Here is a 20,112-nt window from a genome sequence, read left to right as displayed (position 1 = left end):
CATGTGTGTATAGCTGGTCCATGGTACCATATACATACCCACAAACACTTTGTCATTTACAGACGCACCTGTATACCAGAATTCCGATGATGTCACAGTCTTTTGTTCTAGCTTGGGTTGGAACCAGGTGCAAGTATGATCAACAACAATAGTGTTTACAGATATTCGGGCCAGGTGAAGTTGTTTAATTAGCACCAGTTTCCATTGGCGATGAATAGCTAAGACATTTCACTTTGGTTCTATTATAGTCATTAGGCGTTTTCACATCAGCCCGATGTTTCGAAATAGCGCGCTATTTTCTGACTTGGGAAATAAAAAAATATCTCGAGCTTGGCTTTTTATCGGGCTGATGTGAAAACGCCTAGTGTGTAAAAGCATGGACCTTCTACACATGGACATTCATCGCTCGTTAATCAATTCAAACACCTGTTTCTGTCAAAAGCGTCACAATAACATTCTACAGATGCTTTCCTACTTTGAATCTCATCGTGCATCACCGACAGTCAGCCTGGAGTAAAAGCAAGACAGCGCTTTGAGATATCTAAAAACTACATGCACAGAAGATAATAACTCTCTTAAATCAAGAAAAATGCATGTGCAGTTGTAGTATATATTGGGAAATCATTGCTCAGTTAATTTCATTTGTGAAATGCATGTATTTACGAGAGAAAGCAAGTATTTCGGCAGGTTGGTTGTAATTTGTAATCTAATTTTTCCCATTTTCGGCACATTGTTACAGAGTAAACATGGACATTAATGATAGACGACATGTAATAATACTATGTCTTACCATTAAGCAACGTTACATGCGCGTCCACAAGCGTCCACTTCAGTAATTACTAATTTTGTGACACGAAATTTGCCATGATTTGAGGTTTGCTGCTCCCCATCACTGTCGATTTTCCAACGGCAGTTAAATCTGGAACGGCACCTTAGCGAAAAAAAACAGAAAAAAAAACCCAGAGGGAAACGGTTCTTTCGTCAGTGACGATGTACGATTACAGAATCGTCATTGTCCAAACATCTGAATGTACTCATCAAGATGCACAATGATCAGGTGGCGGCGATGTAAGTCGGATCAAAGAAAGACCTCCGTTCATATTCCAGTGTGTAGTCATATGGTAGTAGGTCCATGGTTTAAATGTGGATAGAGTGAAAGCAGCAATGTTAGTAGAACAGTAAAACATCAGTGAAAATTTGAGTAAAATCGGGTAATCGATTCAAAAGTTATGATCTTTAAAAGTTTCGGTGGATAAGGAGACTACTACACTTCATGACGTCATTATGGACAACAATATTATAAGGATAATAAAGAAAATTCAACATAAGGCGCGGTCAGACTGGCAAAAGATCGAGAAGTTTAAGATCATGATCTTTAAGATCACGAAGTTTTGCCAATGTGACCGCGCCCATATTTACACTTTTCTATATCATAATGAAGGAGCACTTGACATACCTCTTTCAGAAAGCACGGGGAGTATTATTACCCTTAATTATGTCAGTAACAAGTCGATGGAATGTGCACTTTTCATGAAAAATTAGATTGTGTGGAATTTCCACTTTTTCTTTGAATTTTAAAAATAAAAAAAATCTTTAAAAATTCATAACTTTTGAATCAATATTTGATTTTCCTCCAACTTTCACTGAGATGTGTTCTATTAATTTTGATGTTTTCACTCAAGCCACATCGATATCTGGGCTTTGGTTTCATTAAATTGGTTTTACTCAGATTGTTGCCTTCTGATTCACACAGTGATATCTACAAGTTAAAAGATAAAAGAGTACAGCAAGCGGGATTTTGTCAATAGGAAAGTTATTCAACAAATACTTCAAACTATTGTCATGTATGTATACCACGTTACATCCTAGAGTACCGAAGTGATCATGTTCGCCATGATGATATCACAGTCTCTTTTTTTTACTACTTTAACTTGGGTTGGAACCAGGAGCGCACACAAACACTCGGACCAAGTGAGATTGTCTGGAACCAGTTTCCATGGCGATGAATGATTCCGACATCACACTTTGGTACTCTAGATGACTTGAGTGGCAATCAAGAGGAAAACCGTTGGCATAAGGATGATGACGAAAGTGAAGAACCAGAAGAAGGCGTGGTCCAGGATGACCGCTGCCTCCTTCCAATCCTTGGAGACCTGCCGCTCTCTCTCCTTCCCCTGCTTCAGCCGCGTCAAATAGCCGAGGCTGGAGGACAGCTCTCGGATGTTGCGCTCCATCCTTATCGACATGCATGACGTGCTCTCGGGGCCCAACTCGGTCATTTCCGGTGCCGTTTCGGACTGGCTTCGTCCGCCGTCGAACCACATCTCGTCGATGATCGACACTCCTCGGGAGTTGTCGTAAGCCAGCGCCTGACTCAGGTAGTGGAGGCCCTTGTGGAAGGAAGAAGTCATGCCACTGCTGTGTGCAGACGCGCCTTTGACTGCATCTTGTTTGTTTCCGGGCGTGGCCTGTGCTGGATGATAGGAAGCCAAGTCGGCCGCTAGGCGTTTCTTGCCGAACATGGGGCCGAGGAGCCGAAAGATGACGAAGTGCATGAATGGTCGCATGGGAAGGCCCGTGCTGTACTGGTAGTAGGTCCAAAGGACTATCACTGATGCGGCCACTGTCAGCGCCACGATGGACACCATCACAATGAAATATTTGCCTGAATTGACAAAAGCAGACGAATGCGAAGTATACTAATGTAGAATCCAATGAGCATGATTCCAGATGTTTGAACATGAAATAAGAAATAACGTTGGCAGATGTATCATTTTGAGGGATGGAAGTACAATGTATGAAAACCAGAAATGTCTGAGATAGACAATGAAATATAATAATGCCGGAAATGTGAAATACAGGAAGATATAACATCGGAAAAGCGATAGACGCTCATATTGAATTTGTTACACGATTTTTTTAAAGAAGATAGAACCTATCTAAGCGTAACGTGGACATCGGACTATAAGCCGACATCTCTCACGTCACTATCGGCCTATATAACGTGCCAAATTTATGTCTGTGGTTACAATATCTAAATTGCCCGGCACTTCCTAGTAAATATGAAAGGACATATCGAAAACAACTTCGGTCGTTTTGTGGTTACATTAAACCTATTCCTCGCCCTGTCTCCCCTGCCTCCCCTGCCTCCCCTGACATTCCCATCGAGCTTACTAGCCGACATGATACCGACCTATGATTGGGAAAGAATCGTCCGAAGTTGCCGGGATGGTGTCGAGGACGAGCTGGTTGAAGACGATCAGGGAGAGCAGCGTGGTCACGCTCAGGGTGATCTTCTCGCCCGATTCTGGTGGCAGGTAGAAGACGAGCAGGGACAGGCCGGACAAGAGGATGTGCGGAATGATGATGTTGGTGACGTAGAAGTACGGCTTTCGGCGCAGCACCAGGGTGTACGTGATGTCGGGGAATTCCTCCTCACAGCAGCTGTACTTCTCCAGGTTCCGCACGGTGTCCATGCGGAGGAGCTCCCACTCGCCGCCGGTCTGGAACTCCTGCTGCTGGCTTGACGAGACGTCGATCGACAGGTTTATCTGTAGTAAACACAATGATACAAAAGCAAAATAAAATATGACATCAGTATCAAGTATTAGTATTTGACATTTTCAATCGGCCTGGCCCCAATTTATCAAGCCCTTTAAAACAACTGTCACTGTCAAAGCTTGACCGAAAGACCGGTATGTATCTGGTCGTCGGCAATATTTTCCGCGGAGACCACGTCTGGCTTCACGGAATATGGAGGAGATCCATAAAAGAAAAAAAAATGATAAAAAACTCCTCCGGACAGACGGATTTTTCTGTCTGATAATTTCCATACTAACTCTTTATACATTCAGTGCATCTTGATTGCAAACCGCGCTGTTTCTTGGTTTGTTTGTCTTATACAAGAAGTTTGTTTTTTAGTTGAAGTATAATTTGTTATTACGTGAGACATGCTGAAAGTCCATGAGCTGTACTTGAGTTTGCAACGCTGGGTGTCAAACGGATATGACGTCAGGTCGACCCGGCAGTAGACGTGAACCACCCCGGGCACGTTGTATTGCACCCTCCCGTTGTGGAACACGTGCGCCTGGTACGTTTTCTCCGTGTTGTACAGCAAGGCTTCGTCCACACTGCGCGATGCCATGCAGATCGAATATAATGAAAATACCACAAAGTAAAAAACATTGTCAGAACAAAAGTTTAAAGAGTGCTCACTGGGAAATGTGAAAACTATAATGAATGTTTATATGAGTGCAATGGACAGAATATTTCATGAGGTGGAAGATGCTAATGATCCATTCAACTCGGCTGCGCCTCGTTGAATGGATCAATAATTGAATCTTTTACCGAATGAAATATACTGTCCATTGTATGAATTAAAAAGCTTTAATTATTTGTTTTATATGACACCTAAAATAGATCCTTGTCATTTGATATTTGGCGCTGTCCGTCAATATGGTTGATCGCATGCACACTGACTGCAACGCAACCGTTTACTCGTAGTGTGCCGGGCTCTCGGCGTGCATGCAAATGTAAATGGAGCAAATCGCATGGATGCAAGATTGCGCGGTACTTGGAGCCGAAATTGCATGAATGATGACGTATTTAGTGAAATGGGACAAAATGATCAATATCAAACAACCGATCAAATGACACAGATCTATCCAGGTGTTATATGAAGACCAATGAATAAGGTGTTAGTGCTAGCGCAGACCAGAGTTTTAGCGCATGATTGACTTTTTTATTACCCTTGCCTCAGAGTAATTTTATGTAGAAAAATCATACACACCTATGAAATCACGTGTATGAATATAACATGTCCTCATGGTGTTTTATAAACTCAGACGTCAAAATGTTGTCAATGACATCAAATATTTCGTCTTATATTTCAACAAAGCCAGCTTTTGTCGGAGCAGTTTATGTCGCTATCACTATGATAATTAACGATATCAAATCTTATAATGAGATAAAGTATAGTTTTATAAAGAAATCGTAAACTTTTATACCACTGTTTGCAACATTCTTTAATGTGATATTAGGCCTACGTATCATCATTTCTATTAACATACAATCATTACAACCAATATTGCTGTTGCTGTTTTAGGTAACTCACTTTTCATACAGGAGAATATCGGGCTGCCATAATCTATCCACGAAAATGCGAATATCCTTCGTGCCGTTAAATTCTGCCGGGTCCCAGGTTAGAAACTCATCAAACCAACCCTGTTGTCAAAAAAAAAAAAAAAATCGGAGTAAAATGAACTGTTTCAGCAAATGTTAACGAACCCGAGTTTTACTTTACATCTCCCCTAAAACAAACAAGCAAGGAAATAAAGAAACAAACAACACCAACAACAAAATGGCGACGTGCGATTGTATGGCGTTAGCGTTTTCCCTTCCTCCTCCTTACTTCGTTACCATGAACCCTCAATACACTATAACTGAGAGGCCTGCGCAAAGTGTTACGTCATCTGCCGCAGTATTCAAAATCATATACTTTCTCTAATTTTGAGGGATAGATAGGCATAAAGGTGAAGGTTTCATGTGGCATGAAGCTGCTTGTAACTCATAAGTTTATTGATTCTCACCATTAAGAGCAAATTAGTACGTTTACAAGTAGAGATCACATCAAGACTTTAATTGCGTCGTTCCAGTTCGCTTTTTTTTTTCGGAAGAAATCAAAATCAAACCTTCTAATCCATTAATTTTCTTGATACATGCTTCACCGAGTAAAAGTCGATATGCATTTTCTCTTAAAAAGAAAAAGAAAGACAGAAGGGATATATAGGCATAAAAGTGAAGGTTTGATGTGGCATGTTTCTCTTAAAAAGAAAAAGAAAGACAGAAACAAAAAGAGAGAAAACAAACAAAATCACCAAACCAAATGACCCTTAGAAGGGGAAGCATCAAAACGCCAAAATTGAAAGATTCGAGTTGCCGGGGAAAATGAAGGCTTGGAAATGTTTTCCAATCGGACTAAATTTCCTGATGACGCGATGAGAAATACGTGTCTTTTGATGGCGTGTTACTTGTTAGTTTCTTAGTTCTTCTGGAAGATTCCCACGATAGGTCTGCAATCCGCGGATAATGGACAGCATGAAGTCCTGATGATTTGCTGGAAAATATTTCCTCGAATTTTTGTGTCGACGCATATTTTGATATTTTCCCCTGGCTACGGTAATCATAGTCTGAGTACCTTTGTCACGTACAAAATGCATCGAGGCAGCCACCCTGGATAGTCTGTTTGTGTACAATACCGTGTCATCACTGTGTGAATTAATACCGCATTTGATAATTCGTTTCAACGACGCTTACACACGCCCTCTGTGAGAAACGTATTAATTTCAGGTCACGGCGTGCATTTTTTTTTAAATCCCATGTGTTTACTAGCAGATAGAAATGAACGAAGGTGAGATATACGATGAATGAGAAGAGAGGGGAGACATAGAAATACAGAGGGATATATATATATATATATATATATATATATATATATATATATATATATATAATAAATAGCGGGAGAGAGATGAAAGATATCTGGACGGACATTGACAAGAGATGCCGATGACGAATACAGCGAGATCAATCGAAAGATAGATACCACTATGAGACGGATGCATTACTATGATATAACACAGAGTAATAATAATGTAAATTCATTGAACCGTTCCACTTGGTATTCATAGTTATTAAATGGGTATAATGAAAAAATAAATAACACAGGCACCAAAGATATACATCGAAGCCGCACGCACGCGCTCGCACACACACGTACACACACGTATAGTAGACGCCCGCACACCAAAGAGATTTTTCTCCTCAGCTCTTTGACACACACACACACACATACACCCACACACACACCCACACACACACACACACACACACACACACACACACACACACACACACACTTATACATGAACAAGACAATCATGTAGTGAAGAGACAAAAATATAGACGTTTGTAATAGAAAAGAAATGCGGCATCTCTATAAATACCAACATGACGTAATACGATAAACATAACAACATTTGAGGCGAGTGGATAACTGGACTTGATTAATCGGAGATGTAGGCCTACAGGTTACTGGTCTGGTTATGGATTTAAGAGGATTAAATGCAATGGCAGACTTTTTAGGCGACGGAGGTACTTGGAGAAGAGTAAGTGTTCACACTTGGCTCATTATCAGTCTGGAAATTCTTTCCTTATCAAAATTAACTTCATCATCATGTGTGTCTGAAAACGACAATTGCAACAACTAACTGTGCACCTTTTTTTTTTCATTTCAAACGGCTCTTTTTAAGAGATCTACACAGTTACTGTGTAAAGAAAGGTACCAAAAACATCATTGATCAATGCAGAAGTCAGTAAACTGCCAAATGGATAAAGAAATGATTAAAATAATGATCAAAAGTAGTGCTGTTATCATTTCTCTATGAGAGCCTAGTACTTATGCACTGAAAGGGACGAAAACGGAAAAGTGTATTGCAAGCCATTATTTTCTTCAGAAAGGTATACCGAAATTTCACAATTTTTGACGCATTTTTTTAAAGAAAGAAAGTGTATAGTTTGTAGATTTCAGACGTATAATACAACCTCGAAATCAGGTCTGTCTTATTTGATGATGAACGTCTCTATAGTTTTCGCTCGCATCCATCACGGAAGAGCGTATCCCACAACAACAGGCAAAGGTGGTTTTTCTTTTCCCGTCTTCTGCTAAAGTGATTTCGCTATTTCCCTGGGATATGTAAATACGAGAAAGCTGGAATGAATCAATAGCGTTGACATCACTTACTTAAACAAGAGCATCCCCGATGCATTATTACCGTTGGATAGATATCACAATATGTTCTTCAAATAAAAATATCAAAACTCGACTTTCACCAGAGGGGGACGATCGAGAACGAAGTGTTTCTTTCGGAGAAACTGAATAAAGAAACGACGAAAAATGCACTCATAACGAGAAAAGCAAGACACAAAGGAGAACTTAAACAACAATGTATATATATATAATCAAAAAGAAAAAAAAAGCACCTCATAGAATTACGGCGAGGTGTACACAAAAATTGAGACGGTCAATATTTAAACTGGACTCCATCCGTTTTATGTAGATAGCGAGTAATGGGTTTCTGTTTACGTACTGCCTTGTTCCTAGCCCAGTTTTTGGTGCATTGCAAATGAAAAGCTTCAAACGGTCTGCACGATCTAGCTAAGATGGAAATCTTTTCGGCATTCCAGCTCATGTGGAATGTCATGTTTTCAATGACTCACTCTTATCATGTATATCATCGGCCCCTCTCCCCTCCCTCCAAAAAAAAAGTTTGTAGCCAAATGAAAGGCATGGACTTGTGCACAACATCTCACATTAGTCAATTCAAGCCAAACATGCAATTTGCCACGATACATCAACATGATATTTTTTAGCGCTAAACTTCATATTAGTGTCAAATTACTGCATATCTTGACATACCTATGTACACAGTACACTAATTGACTGATGAAAGATAGATGGACAGATAAAGATATCGATGAATAGTATACATGGATTACAAAAAAAACATCAGTTTAATTGACGTTAAGCTAGACGAAGATAGAAGAGAAACTCGAGAAGGCTTTCAATCTTGACAAACTTGGACTTTTGCAACAACCGAAAGCGTCTGTATGATGTATTTTCACCGCTCGTCCTGATTCCCTGTAATACAAGTCATGTATTACAAAATCGACAGCGGCACGGTCGAATGATTACCTAATTCATGACGGACGTTTACCAATTAGTATCACCTGCGAGACAATAATATTAATGCACAGAAAATTCTTCTTTGTAGAACGTTGGTCAGCAGTAATTTTACCTCACATGGAGATTTGTTTTTCCACACAAAATTTGCAAAATTCAAGAAATATGTATAATGGAAGATGTGTGCGTAAGGGAAGTCAGACAAGCAGAATAAGTTATTTATTTCCTGTTGTCTATGAATCACAGTTTCAACCACGTGACCGTGACAATTGATATTCTAAACTCTTCAGGTTCAAGTTCAAAGTTCAAAGATTCATGTTCTTCATTAAAAAGAAATGATGTTAAAGGCCAGGAGACGAGGCTAAAATAGCTTCTTATCTACTGAAGATGTGATAATAAGTGGTAGCAATTAATCCAAGCATCTATATAAAAGACGTTAACGACCAGATTATTGGGTATCTATATGCGAGATTTGTATTACGACTGGATAAGCTATGGCCTGTTTTGTAGAAATATATTACAATAATGTGAGCCCACAAGAACAGGACAATAGCTCCCCAATAAAAAAAAATATTATAAGTATACTATAGGCCTACTTATTGACAATATATCTCTGATTATGGTGATTTGGTTGCTATTATACGTATGAAAAATACATCTCTGATTGTGGTGATTTGGTCGCCATTGTACTTATTGACAATATATTTCTAATTATGGCAATTTGGTCGCTACTTATGTTTAATCCTTTCCGATTTGACCAGCATATTATACCGCATCACGTCGGGCCACAAAGTAAACAGAGACCATCATAACAATGCAGATGTTTCACTGAGGTTCCCGTTCCATGCTTGATCACGTCTCAAAGATTGATATTGTCAATAGAGCGTGAAAGCGAAAATTGGATTAGGATTAAAGCTAGATCACATCCGACGCCACGCATGTCACGATTTATCTATTGACAATGAATATTACAATCCATCTGCAAATTCCATCGTGTCTCTTCGAAAGGTCATGAAGATGTCATGTATTTCTCTATCTCTATATATTTTTGCGTCATCTTGTCATTAAACTCTGTTTATTTCTTCACAAGAAGAATGAAATATTTCGGCAAAGACGCTGCATTTCCGCGAAATTGGAAATACAAAAGGTTCATCGCAAAGATGACTGCGCATGGATCAATGGTCATGGGTGTTATACCATATTGCCCTTTTCGTCTCACGCTATTACTATACAATAAAGAACTGAAGCTGGTATTTAGTGTTAACTTGGGGCATGTTTTGATGACATGGTACTTTAAAAGAATGAATATAAACAACAATTCTGCAATCTACTCAAATATTTCCGCTAGTATATCAATAACAAAAATGATAGGATCATAAAAAGATAAGTGCATGCATGCATAATGAAGCGAAAGTAGAAATACTTTGTAGAGGAGAAAAGCTTTACCCAGCGATTATAACAATGGTGACCATAACAACCAAATACACGTCACTATTTCAATTTTCAATTCATTTTATTTCCATACTTCTCATTTATGGACATTATAACAGAAATCAAACAAGTTCTTTCACCTTGTAAACAATGTGCAAAACACAACAATATACATGGTGATAACACAGTAATTATATGTAATAACTGGTCAAATTCGAAATCGAGATGGGGTTGATCAAAGAAAAGTATGGCGGGACCTACATGAAAGCAAGCTTGTTTGGCTGTAAGCCCCGAGTAATCAGTGTTTTGTGAAAAAAGAAACGGAGAACGGATAGTAGATAAGACCAGATGATGTAAGGGTGCCAAATAAGAAAAAAAAAAACTAAAATGTGAACTATTACTGTGACCGAGCTATCATTGGTTTCAGGAGTACAACATGATTTGCATAATCATAAAGCCTACTTTGGTATATACACTATAAACTGTTGTTGCATTAAAGCTATCGCCAGGGTATGATCAGTAAGACACAAGAAGTAACATGTACAGCTATCAAGCCATTTGGTGTCCGCCGTCAAGCTCTGTATAGAAAGTTAGATAGAGAAAGATATACTAGATATATGGGACCCAGTGGATTGCAGTTTACTGCACAATATTGTAATGTAGATAAAAACTTGACAGAAAATTATCATGTGTTATCGATCAAAACTGTGTTTACCTCTCTTATCCATATGGAGATTTTCAGCTTCTGAAGAACCTCTTCCTGATCGAGTAAGCAACACAAAAGAAGAAGAAAAAAGAGGAGGGGATGACGAAGTGGAACCAAGAACAATCCAGACGACCAATAATCTCCATACTTTTCCAAATTCAAATAGAAAAATACGTGCGCAAAAACAAACAAATAAACATACTGGCCTGAATTCAAAATATAAGTCTCGAACATCGTGGTTATGAAGACATAGGAGCTTTTCACTATAAAACTGTTCAATCAGATATCATGTTTTAATAACGCGTGATTCGGTTTGAAGACTATAATTCCTATCTATAAAATACGCATGGTTCAGTGTATTTATCAAGCTGTGATACATCTAGGATTTGTCCTGAGGGTTTGTTTAAAAAGCATGTCATTGTCTAGTATGTAGGCATGCAAAAAAGTCAGACACCGACCAAGTTGTGGCATTCATTATTTAGTCAGGTCTCTCCCCTTCCCCGCTATCCTCATTGGAGATTAGACTGAGACGAGCGAGTGAGAAATACTTAGTGCACTTCCACACTGCAAAAACATCGGTGTTAGATTTAGCACCACGGGTGTTAAATCTAACACCGATCAAGTGTTAATAGAGGACCACACCCACAGGTGTAGAAAGTATGTTGTGATGGTGTTGAAAAGTGTTCACCTGGCACTTCATGGCGTTATTTTGACATTGCCGCTGGTGATATTTTTGACTCTGCTCTGGTGTTAATGCAACAATGACACCGCGTGGTGTTGATTTGATATTGCTGGTGTTAATGTTAATGGTATGACACCCGCCCAGCTTCAATAGGAGACCACACCAACTGGTGTTACTGTGGTGTAAATGTGTTCACACCTTTTTTTCAAAAATCAAGTACTTCATCGGAAAATTCTTGATCGTCTTGTTGAAGTTAAAAATCAACAAGAAAAAACAGTAACTAAGAAACTATTCCAAAAACAATTTTGTATTTTGAAGTGACACCCGGAGGTGTTGATCTAACACCACAAATGAGCACCGAAAATTTAACACCAGCTCGGTGTTTCATATCTAACACTGGACTTTTTGCAGTGCAGAGGTGTATTTTCACAGCGTGACATGTTTGAGAACTATAGACTATGATGAGTCATGTACCTCAGACTCCTAGCAGACCTTCAAATAAACATAACTTATAGTATAGACAAAAATAAACATGTTATGAGCTTTCTTGCATTGTTTAGTTTAGAAAGTTGTCAAAATGGGAGCAACGTTGCTGTACGTTCTAGGGAACAATAGACCATTATGTACGGTATCTTCAGTTGCTAAAGAGTTAGATGAAAAGAAGTCAGAAATACTACTGATATACAGATGGTATAACGTGGAAAGTTATATTAGACCACTCTACTCACGGACTGAAAGTATAAAATTTTCATTAGAATTTTAAAACGCGCCTGACACTACTTCACCTGACATCTGCACAATTAAAAGAATATTGAAGTTATGAAGCGGGTCATGCAAAAAGCTGTTCCAACAATACAAACAGGTAGTTATCAGTAAAACTAATTAGAATTCTCCAAAAGTTCGTAATGCAGAAACCAGATAAAATAATTGCGCTTCAGAGCATATGAAGCTTTTAAAGAATATTTTAAAGAAAACAATTTAAAGAATAACCATAATGACCGCCTTGAAAAAGTTGTAGACGTAAACTTTTTAAGAATTCTCAACTCACGAAACTGATGGTTTAGAAAGCTGTAACACTGGTACTCCACTCCAGTGGCGTATCTAGGGAAAACGGCGCCCGGGGCAAGCGCGAAAATTGCGTCCCTAATTTCTGAAAAAGACTAGTGTTCAACCCCAACCCGATCCCGGTAGGGACTTTAAGCAAAGTCCACATGATATGCTTTTCAAGCCCTTAAAAGGGGTCTTTTGAAAGTGATTTAAATGTAATGAATTTTGATAAATTTTGGCGAGCGAGCGCAGCGAGCGAGCCGAAAATTTTTGTATTGCAGCTGACAAAACATGGAATTCTTGTCATTTTTTGCTTATCAAATCTTACAATTCTAATCAAGATAGTGACGGCCTTATAAGATAACGATTTATCTATACCAAGAAACTGAGTACTTTAAAAATATTCTAAATCAGGGGGGCATTTCATGAAGCATTTTGTCCGACAACTTTTCGGACAAAATTTGCTCTCAGCCAATCAGAAGCAAGGATTTCAGTAGCTTTTAACAGTTTGTCGGACGAGATATCTGACAAATTGCTTCATGAAATGCCCCCCATGTACGCGCGAGTGAGCCGAAGTTTGTATATTTCCGCGTCATCATGACGTTTTGTTCTTATCTCCTTTTTGTTTTGATAAATTTTGGCGAGCGAGCGCAGCGAGCGAGCCGAAAATTTTTGTATTTCAGCTTACAAACCATGGAACTCTTGTCATTTTTTGTTTATCAAATCTTACAATTCTAATCAAGATATAGTGACGGCCTTATAGATAACGATTTTTACCAACAAACTGAAGACTTGAAAAAATACTCTAAATTAGTACGAGTGAGTGAGCCGACATTTGTATATTTCCGCGTCATCATGACGTTTTGTTCTAATCTCCTTTTTGTTTTGATAAATTTTGGCGAGCGAGCCGAAAATTTTTGTATTTCAGCTTACAAAACATGGAACTCTTGTCATTTTTTGCTTATCAAATCTTACAATTCTAATCAAGATATAGTGACGGCCTTAAAGATATCGATTTTTACCAACAAACTGAGGACTTGAAGAAATACTCTAAATTAGTACGAGTGATTGAGCCGAAATTTGTATATTTCCGCGTCATCATTACGTTTTGTTCTTATCTTGTTTGATTTTTTTGGCGCCCCCTCCCGTATTTTCGAAACCGTTGGTGCCTTCTTTTGATCCAATTGGCGATCGCTTCAGAACGAAAGAAATTGCAGCCGCTGCTCCGTGAAACATTTTGCCTGCTAAACATAAAATGACATGTGTGAACACAATAGACATTGTCATTTTGTCCGCGCCATCATCACATTTTGTTCTCACCTTCTTCTTCTATATAAAATTTAGAGAGCGAGCGCAGCGAGCGAGCCGAAAATTGTTGTATTTCAGCTTACATAACATGGAATTCTTGTGTGAACACAACAAACATTGTCATTTTGTGCGAGTCATCATTATGTTTTGTTTTTATCTTTTTTTGATTTGGTTTTCTGCCCCCCCCCCCCCCCACCATTCTTCCCCCCTTCCGGTGAGTTGTTTCTTCTTCTTCTTCTACTTCTTCTTTTTTCCTTTTTTCTTCCTTTTTTCTTTTTTCTTTCTTTTTCTTTTTTTTTTGCGCCCCCAAGGAGTGGCGCCCGGGGCACGTGCCCCCCTTGCCCCCCCCTAGATACGCCACTGCTCCACTCACAAAGCTTATGATGTGGAACGGCACAATCTCATGAAACACCTGGACAGGTAGGCTCTCGTTCACTACCGGTCGGTTGTCCCGATTGTAGCCCCGAAGTATATGGTTGAGGATGGATCGGGTGTCACCGCTTACCCCTCTGAAGTAGACGAAAGCTTGGAGATGGAAAAAACACACACACAAGTTTTTAGGCCTCATAATAACCTGAGATTGCACACTACGCACTTCTACCTAGTATTAAGTGGCCAGCAGCTTCACGTGTTTAACTTATTGGTGGGTATAAAGTACTTTCAGTGACCTAGTCCTGCGGGTTTTCACTTTGTTCTTGAGTAGTAATACCACTTATATTTTGTTTTCTCTACAGTACTTTCACGTCTACATCTGATAGCAAGTGTGTGTGTGTGCGTGTGTATGTGTTTCTATCTTACTTGTATTGCCCGCTGGTTTCTAAGCTATCGTACCGTTTTATAGGAGATTTGGTGAGTGGCATTAAGTCAGTGCACTAAGTCAGGGGCCCAGCCCCCAACCCAACCTACCCTGTCACCGGTATCGAGACCCCTGCAAGTGGTGCACGTTATGCAGCGAGGTCGAGATATTCATGAGGGGTAGATGTCTTGCTCTAGCTGTGCACTATTCGATTTTTTTTTCCACACAATTACTAAGCTTTAGAAGTAAGTATTCACACATCTAGAGCAAAAAAAAAAACAAAACAAAACACACACACACACTATAAAAAAAAAACCCAAACCCCTCAAATCAGTATGTGGCATGGTAAATAGCATCAGGTGCTTGGAGAAAAAAAAATGCAGAGGTATCTAGCTATCAAGCGCACATTTAATAAAGGCACTTAACGAAGAAAAAAAATTCTAGTTTGAGAGACTTGTATTTTCAATTGTCCCTGAAAAGTTCTAAGATGTTACCTGATAACATGCACAGAAAAACTGTGCGCCGGTTTGCAGCCATACTGATCTTTGCTAGAGAGAGAGAAAAAAAAAATGTCAGAGAAACCATTTTAACTGACTGTTTTAAGCTTTTCGTATATTTGATATTGTTAATGAGTTGAATTTTTTCCTATTCCTTCTTCAATTCGTATTCTTTCTTTTTTTTTCTCAAAAAAAGTCAGATCCACTGTCATTGTATAAGGTGCAAATAGAGATAACGTATCACCGTCCAATGAGAGTTCAGTTACTGAAACGTCATAGAAATTCTGGAAATTGACGCTAGATTAATTTCATATCTGTATCTGATGGCTCTATAAATCATGTCCTACATATAACGAGACGATGTATGATACAGATATTTTGTTACTTTGACACCTAGATATCCTCTGTTTTGCCAGAATACTAGTAAATATCAATGGGATGAAAACTTACAAATTGAATATGTCCCCAGAAAATTCAGTAGGATTGCTCAAACTTACTTTCATGATACAGTACAACATAATTATAGGCTGAATGAGTTGTATCATTACAGCATTTACATCATTCAGTGCGAGATTACAGGATATGAATCTTCAGCAACTTCACAAAAAGAAACAGTGAAAATACAGAAACAGAATACGAGACCCTTTTTTAATGAGCTGATGGATCATCGTTATCAAACGTTTTTTTCTTTTCTTTTTTGTTTCGATAATGTGCAATAAGATAGAAAAAATGCAAGAGAGACATAATCTATCTTACTTGAAAGTATAAACACGAAAAGACTGCAATTTTCTGAATGAATTCTTCGTCTTTGATTTAATAAAACCACGGAATAACTTACCCGACTCGTACGTCTATGTAGCTTTCATAGCCATCCTCATAAAAGCTTGGTTGGAAAGTCAAAAATACGCAAGACGGGTTTGCCGCAAGGCGACGAACTACCCCGAAGACACGCGAGTCACAGCGCAAAACCACTCTCCCGAGATACGCGAATTGTTCGAACGTTTTAACCTAGGAGTAGTAAAGATTTTATCCCGCATTGTGTCAGGAAAGTGACAAGTTTGTGCGCGCGCTCTGCTTTCCGTCCAGCCAAGAGATTGTATACAATCTCTTTGACATCAACATATTTTGCAAACCACACAGCGCAGTAACTTTGTGATGAGTGACTCGGTGACGTCATCATTCAAGTACTGACAACACTATTGACGGCATCATACGTACTGCGAACTTTATATGGTTGCCAAACTCCAGCAAGTTATATAAACAATCAACGGAGGAACATTTTAACAGATAGATAGATGAATAGATAGACAGGCAGACAGATAGATAGATAGATAGATCGATCGATGGATAGATAGATAGATAGATAGATAGATAGAAGGAAAGATGAATACCGGTAAATAGGTAGATCTATAACTAGATAGATAAGATAGATAGATAGCTAGATAATTGATAGATAGATAGATAGATAGATAGATAGATAGATAGATAGATGTAATAAAGAAAGAATAGATACTAGTATATAGATAAACATAGAATTCTTTGAATCAAAAATGTGCATAGAACATGTTTGTTATCAAACCCATCTGAAGGAGGGTTTATATCAGGTACCATTTTTTTTTTTTTGAATTCTTGCTTGTATGATCAATCGGCAATAACCGTCAAGAAAGATATTTCTGATAGAGTACATGTAGGTAGTACTTATACGTGTGCCAGTACTTGTATTATCTATTTGCGAGTGCATGTGTATGTGTGTGTGTGTGTGTGTGTGTGTGTGTGTGTTTGCATGTCCATTTACTTTAGCATTTCTGTGATAATACTAATGGTATTTGTAAACGAGTATTTCGATCCCACGGCAATATTATGATATAAACATGGGCCCTGCTGCATAAAACTATGGTAACTGCATGTACATTATAATGGTAACCCTACAATCGATGGTAACTACAATAGCAATGCTATTCCCACAGCTCATCAAAGCCAAGAAATCACTGATGGTTACCACTGATTGCAGAGTTACCATTATCAGTTTTATGTAACATGACCATGGTGTGAAAATTTTCATTGCCATGCACATATATGTGTATCATCCATCTGTTTTACTATGTACACCTAAACACGAAAGTATACATTTACATGTGCATGTATACCCCTAAGCCTACCTGCACGCACGCAAACACACACATCATATATGCATTTAGATATGAATATATATAAATATATATATATATATATATATATATATATACATATTACCTTCGTGCACACATAATACCTTCCCACACACACAAAATCATATGAATGTAGATATATATATATATGGGCACATGGGCATGTGGTGTGTTTGTGTTTGTAATATACATGTACAATTGATATAGACTATTTTTCTTTGAAGAAACACACAAAAATATTCAGGTATAAAATTAAAAAACAAGGTTTTGTTTAATACAGTAAAAATATGTCTATATCCATTGAACGAAAGGAAAATCAAAAACATAACATGCGATCCATCCTGCAACGTGAAATGTGCCAAAACTTCGAAACATCTGTATAAATCCATCTCCAACACACAGTCCTCGCTGTTGCAGGAACAAAACATTTCCCCCTCTTTCCACAAATGCGGGATGATTTCATAGTTTGTTTTTTCTCCTTCCCCAGCTGCTGTAGATAGGCTACATACAAATATAAGCCATTAAAAAAGAAGAAGAATCATACCAATATGTGGTGGGGAAAAATAAAAATAAAAAAACCAAACATGACAAGGCCTGGTTGGTTGTTGAACAATAAGCAAAATCTGACCGCATCATTTTCACATCTTTTTTGTTCTTTTTGTTCTCATTTCAACCTTATTTGTATAACACACAGAGAACATAGAAAAAGAACATGGAAGGCTGCAGCAAATATTTGATGGCAAGCAGATATTATAGGTTAGAGCTCGGTACAATATGAACCGTGTTTGGAATGAGAAAAAACAAAAATCAGTTTGGCACCTGGCACGGACACGTAATCACAACATAACAATAATACTTTGGGGTCTTCAGCTTTACATTCTTACACAAAGAGTGAGACAACTTAGACTAAGTATGACAAATGTTCCATACTGGTAATAACAATGATGAAAGCAATTACAAGATATAAGTGAAAGAAATAACGAACCACTCTGCACAAATCCACATCTGAACAATACAAACTAAAGACTATCTCACACAACTAAGTTTTCCTAAGAATAGCACCTGCCATCACAGCGCTACCTACCATGAATCAAAATGTGTGGTGAAGCAGTTATCTTGAACACTTTTTGTTCTACTCTTGACATCAAAATCTGGAAAGGGGTTGCCTCCCCGATAGAGAATACATGCAGAATGCATCTAAAAGTTGCTGAAGTAAAATTCTACAAAAAATATTTCAACTATGGGTTTTCTTATCTTCCAATCACACAATATCGCCAGTGTGTTTCGATAACATTTTAATATAGTTTTGAGAAAAAAATGGCGAATAGCAAATACAGACATTCAACAATGCACTGAAAGGCACTAAACGTTTCAACACCTTATCTCTACATACTACAAATCATTAAAACAAGGCAAGTGCCAAATTGTGTCTCGCCCATTCGCGTACAAGAAATGTTTTTCTAACTCCCAGAAGTTCATTGACCTGCCTATAACCTTTGACCTTGTGATGATCTTTAATTCCCCAAGGGACATCTACCGTCCAAGTTTGGTCACAAACGGACTTAGGGATCAAAAGTTATGAGCCACAATCGAAACGCGCCATAAAAATTTGACATTGGGCCCTAAAAGTTTGTTGACCCCTTTATGTGACCTTTGACCTTGTGATGACCTTCACCTCCCAAGGGACATTTACCATCCAAGTTTGGTCACAAACGGACAAAGGGATCAAAAGTTATGAGCCACAATCGAAACGCGGCATAAAAACTGAACATTGGGCCCTAAAAGTTCGTTGACCCCTGTCTGTGACCTTTGACCTTATGGTAACCTTCAACTTCCCAAGGGACATCTACCATCTAAGTTTGGTCACAAACAGACAGATACATCAAAAGTTACGAGCCATAAACGAAACGCGCCCTAAAAACTTAACATTGGGCCGTAAAGTTCATTGACCTCTGCCTGTGACCTTTGACCTTGAGGTGCCCTTCATGTTTGGTAAACTGTGTAACTTTGTATAAATACTCTTCCCTCCAAGTTTGATTGAAATTGAAATCCTCAGTAGAGAGTTATTCAAGTTTTTGTAGCGTTATGGACAGACGACGGACGGACGGACGGACGGACAGACGCTGCAGGCGATCCCTTAGTCTCCCCACACCTCCGGTGGGCTCGACAAAAATAGAACTGTCAATACGGCCACTGGTATGCCTCCTCTATAGCGCATCATTCTCCCAGTTGGTCTACAGTACATCTTGACAATGTGTGACAACAGTTTTACATGACTGGACAGACCTTTGACCTTTGACCCTTGGACAAAATCTTTCCTTACAGAATCAATGTGCAGTGACGCTTGTATATACGTGTGTAATTTCAGCAGTAAATAAAGTCATTTTAGCATTTGAATTTGACCTTTGACCCTTAACCTATGACCCAAAACTGCCCAAGACAATGATTGTCAAGCCATCATATATGCATATGTAATAAGTTTCATGAAGACACCTTGAGCCATTCCCAAGATATGGAAAATAAGTGAAATTTTAGCATTTTCACTTGACCGGTGACCTTTAGGCCCATGGCTCAAAACCTTTCCACAAGAATCTTTTCCTGGTAGGACATATGTATACACAAAAGTTTGAAGAAAATACCTTCACGCATGGCAGAAATATGGGGAAAAAAGTGAAACTTTAGAATTTGACCGTGACCTATAACATTAAGCTGTGCGGCCCAAAAGTTGATAAGCACA

At 38.6% G+C, this 20,112-nt stretch overlaps 1 protein-coding gene across 1 annotated transcript; it reads right to left on the bottom strand.

Moving 5' to 3' along the window:
* Window positions 1-2,033: 2,033 nt before the first annotated feature.
* On the bottom strand, window positions 2,034-4,144 carry LOC139715802 (neuronal acetylcholine receptor subunit alpha-3-like). Its single transcript, XM_071627340.1, has 3 exons — window positions 3,944-4,144; window positions 3,194-3,551; window positions 2,034-2,665 (listed from the first exon to the last, which is right to left on the bottom strand). Exons 1-3 carry the CDS (start codon window positions 4,142-4,144, stop codon window positions 2,034-2,036), a joined length of 1,191 nt encoding a protein of 396 aa, XP_071483441.1.
* Between the last annotated feature and the right edge of the window lie 15,968 nt (window positions 4,145-20,112).

This window comes from Diadema antillarum, unplaced genomic scaffold (genome assembly GCF_040938485.1).
Source record: "Diadema antillarum isolate AM-2024a unplaced genomic scaffold, OU_Dant_1.0 scf00000055, whole genome shotgun sequence".
NCBI lineage: Eukaryota > Metazoa > Echinodermata > Echinoidea > Diadematoida > Diadematidae > Diadema > Diadema antillarum.
Note: the sequence above shows the minus strand (reverse complement) of the source record. Positions and strands in the feature narration are given on the sequence as shown.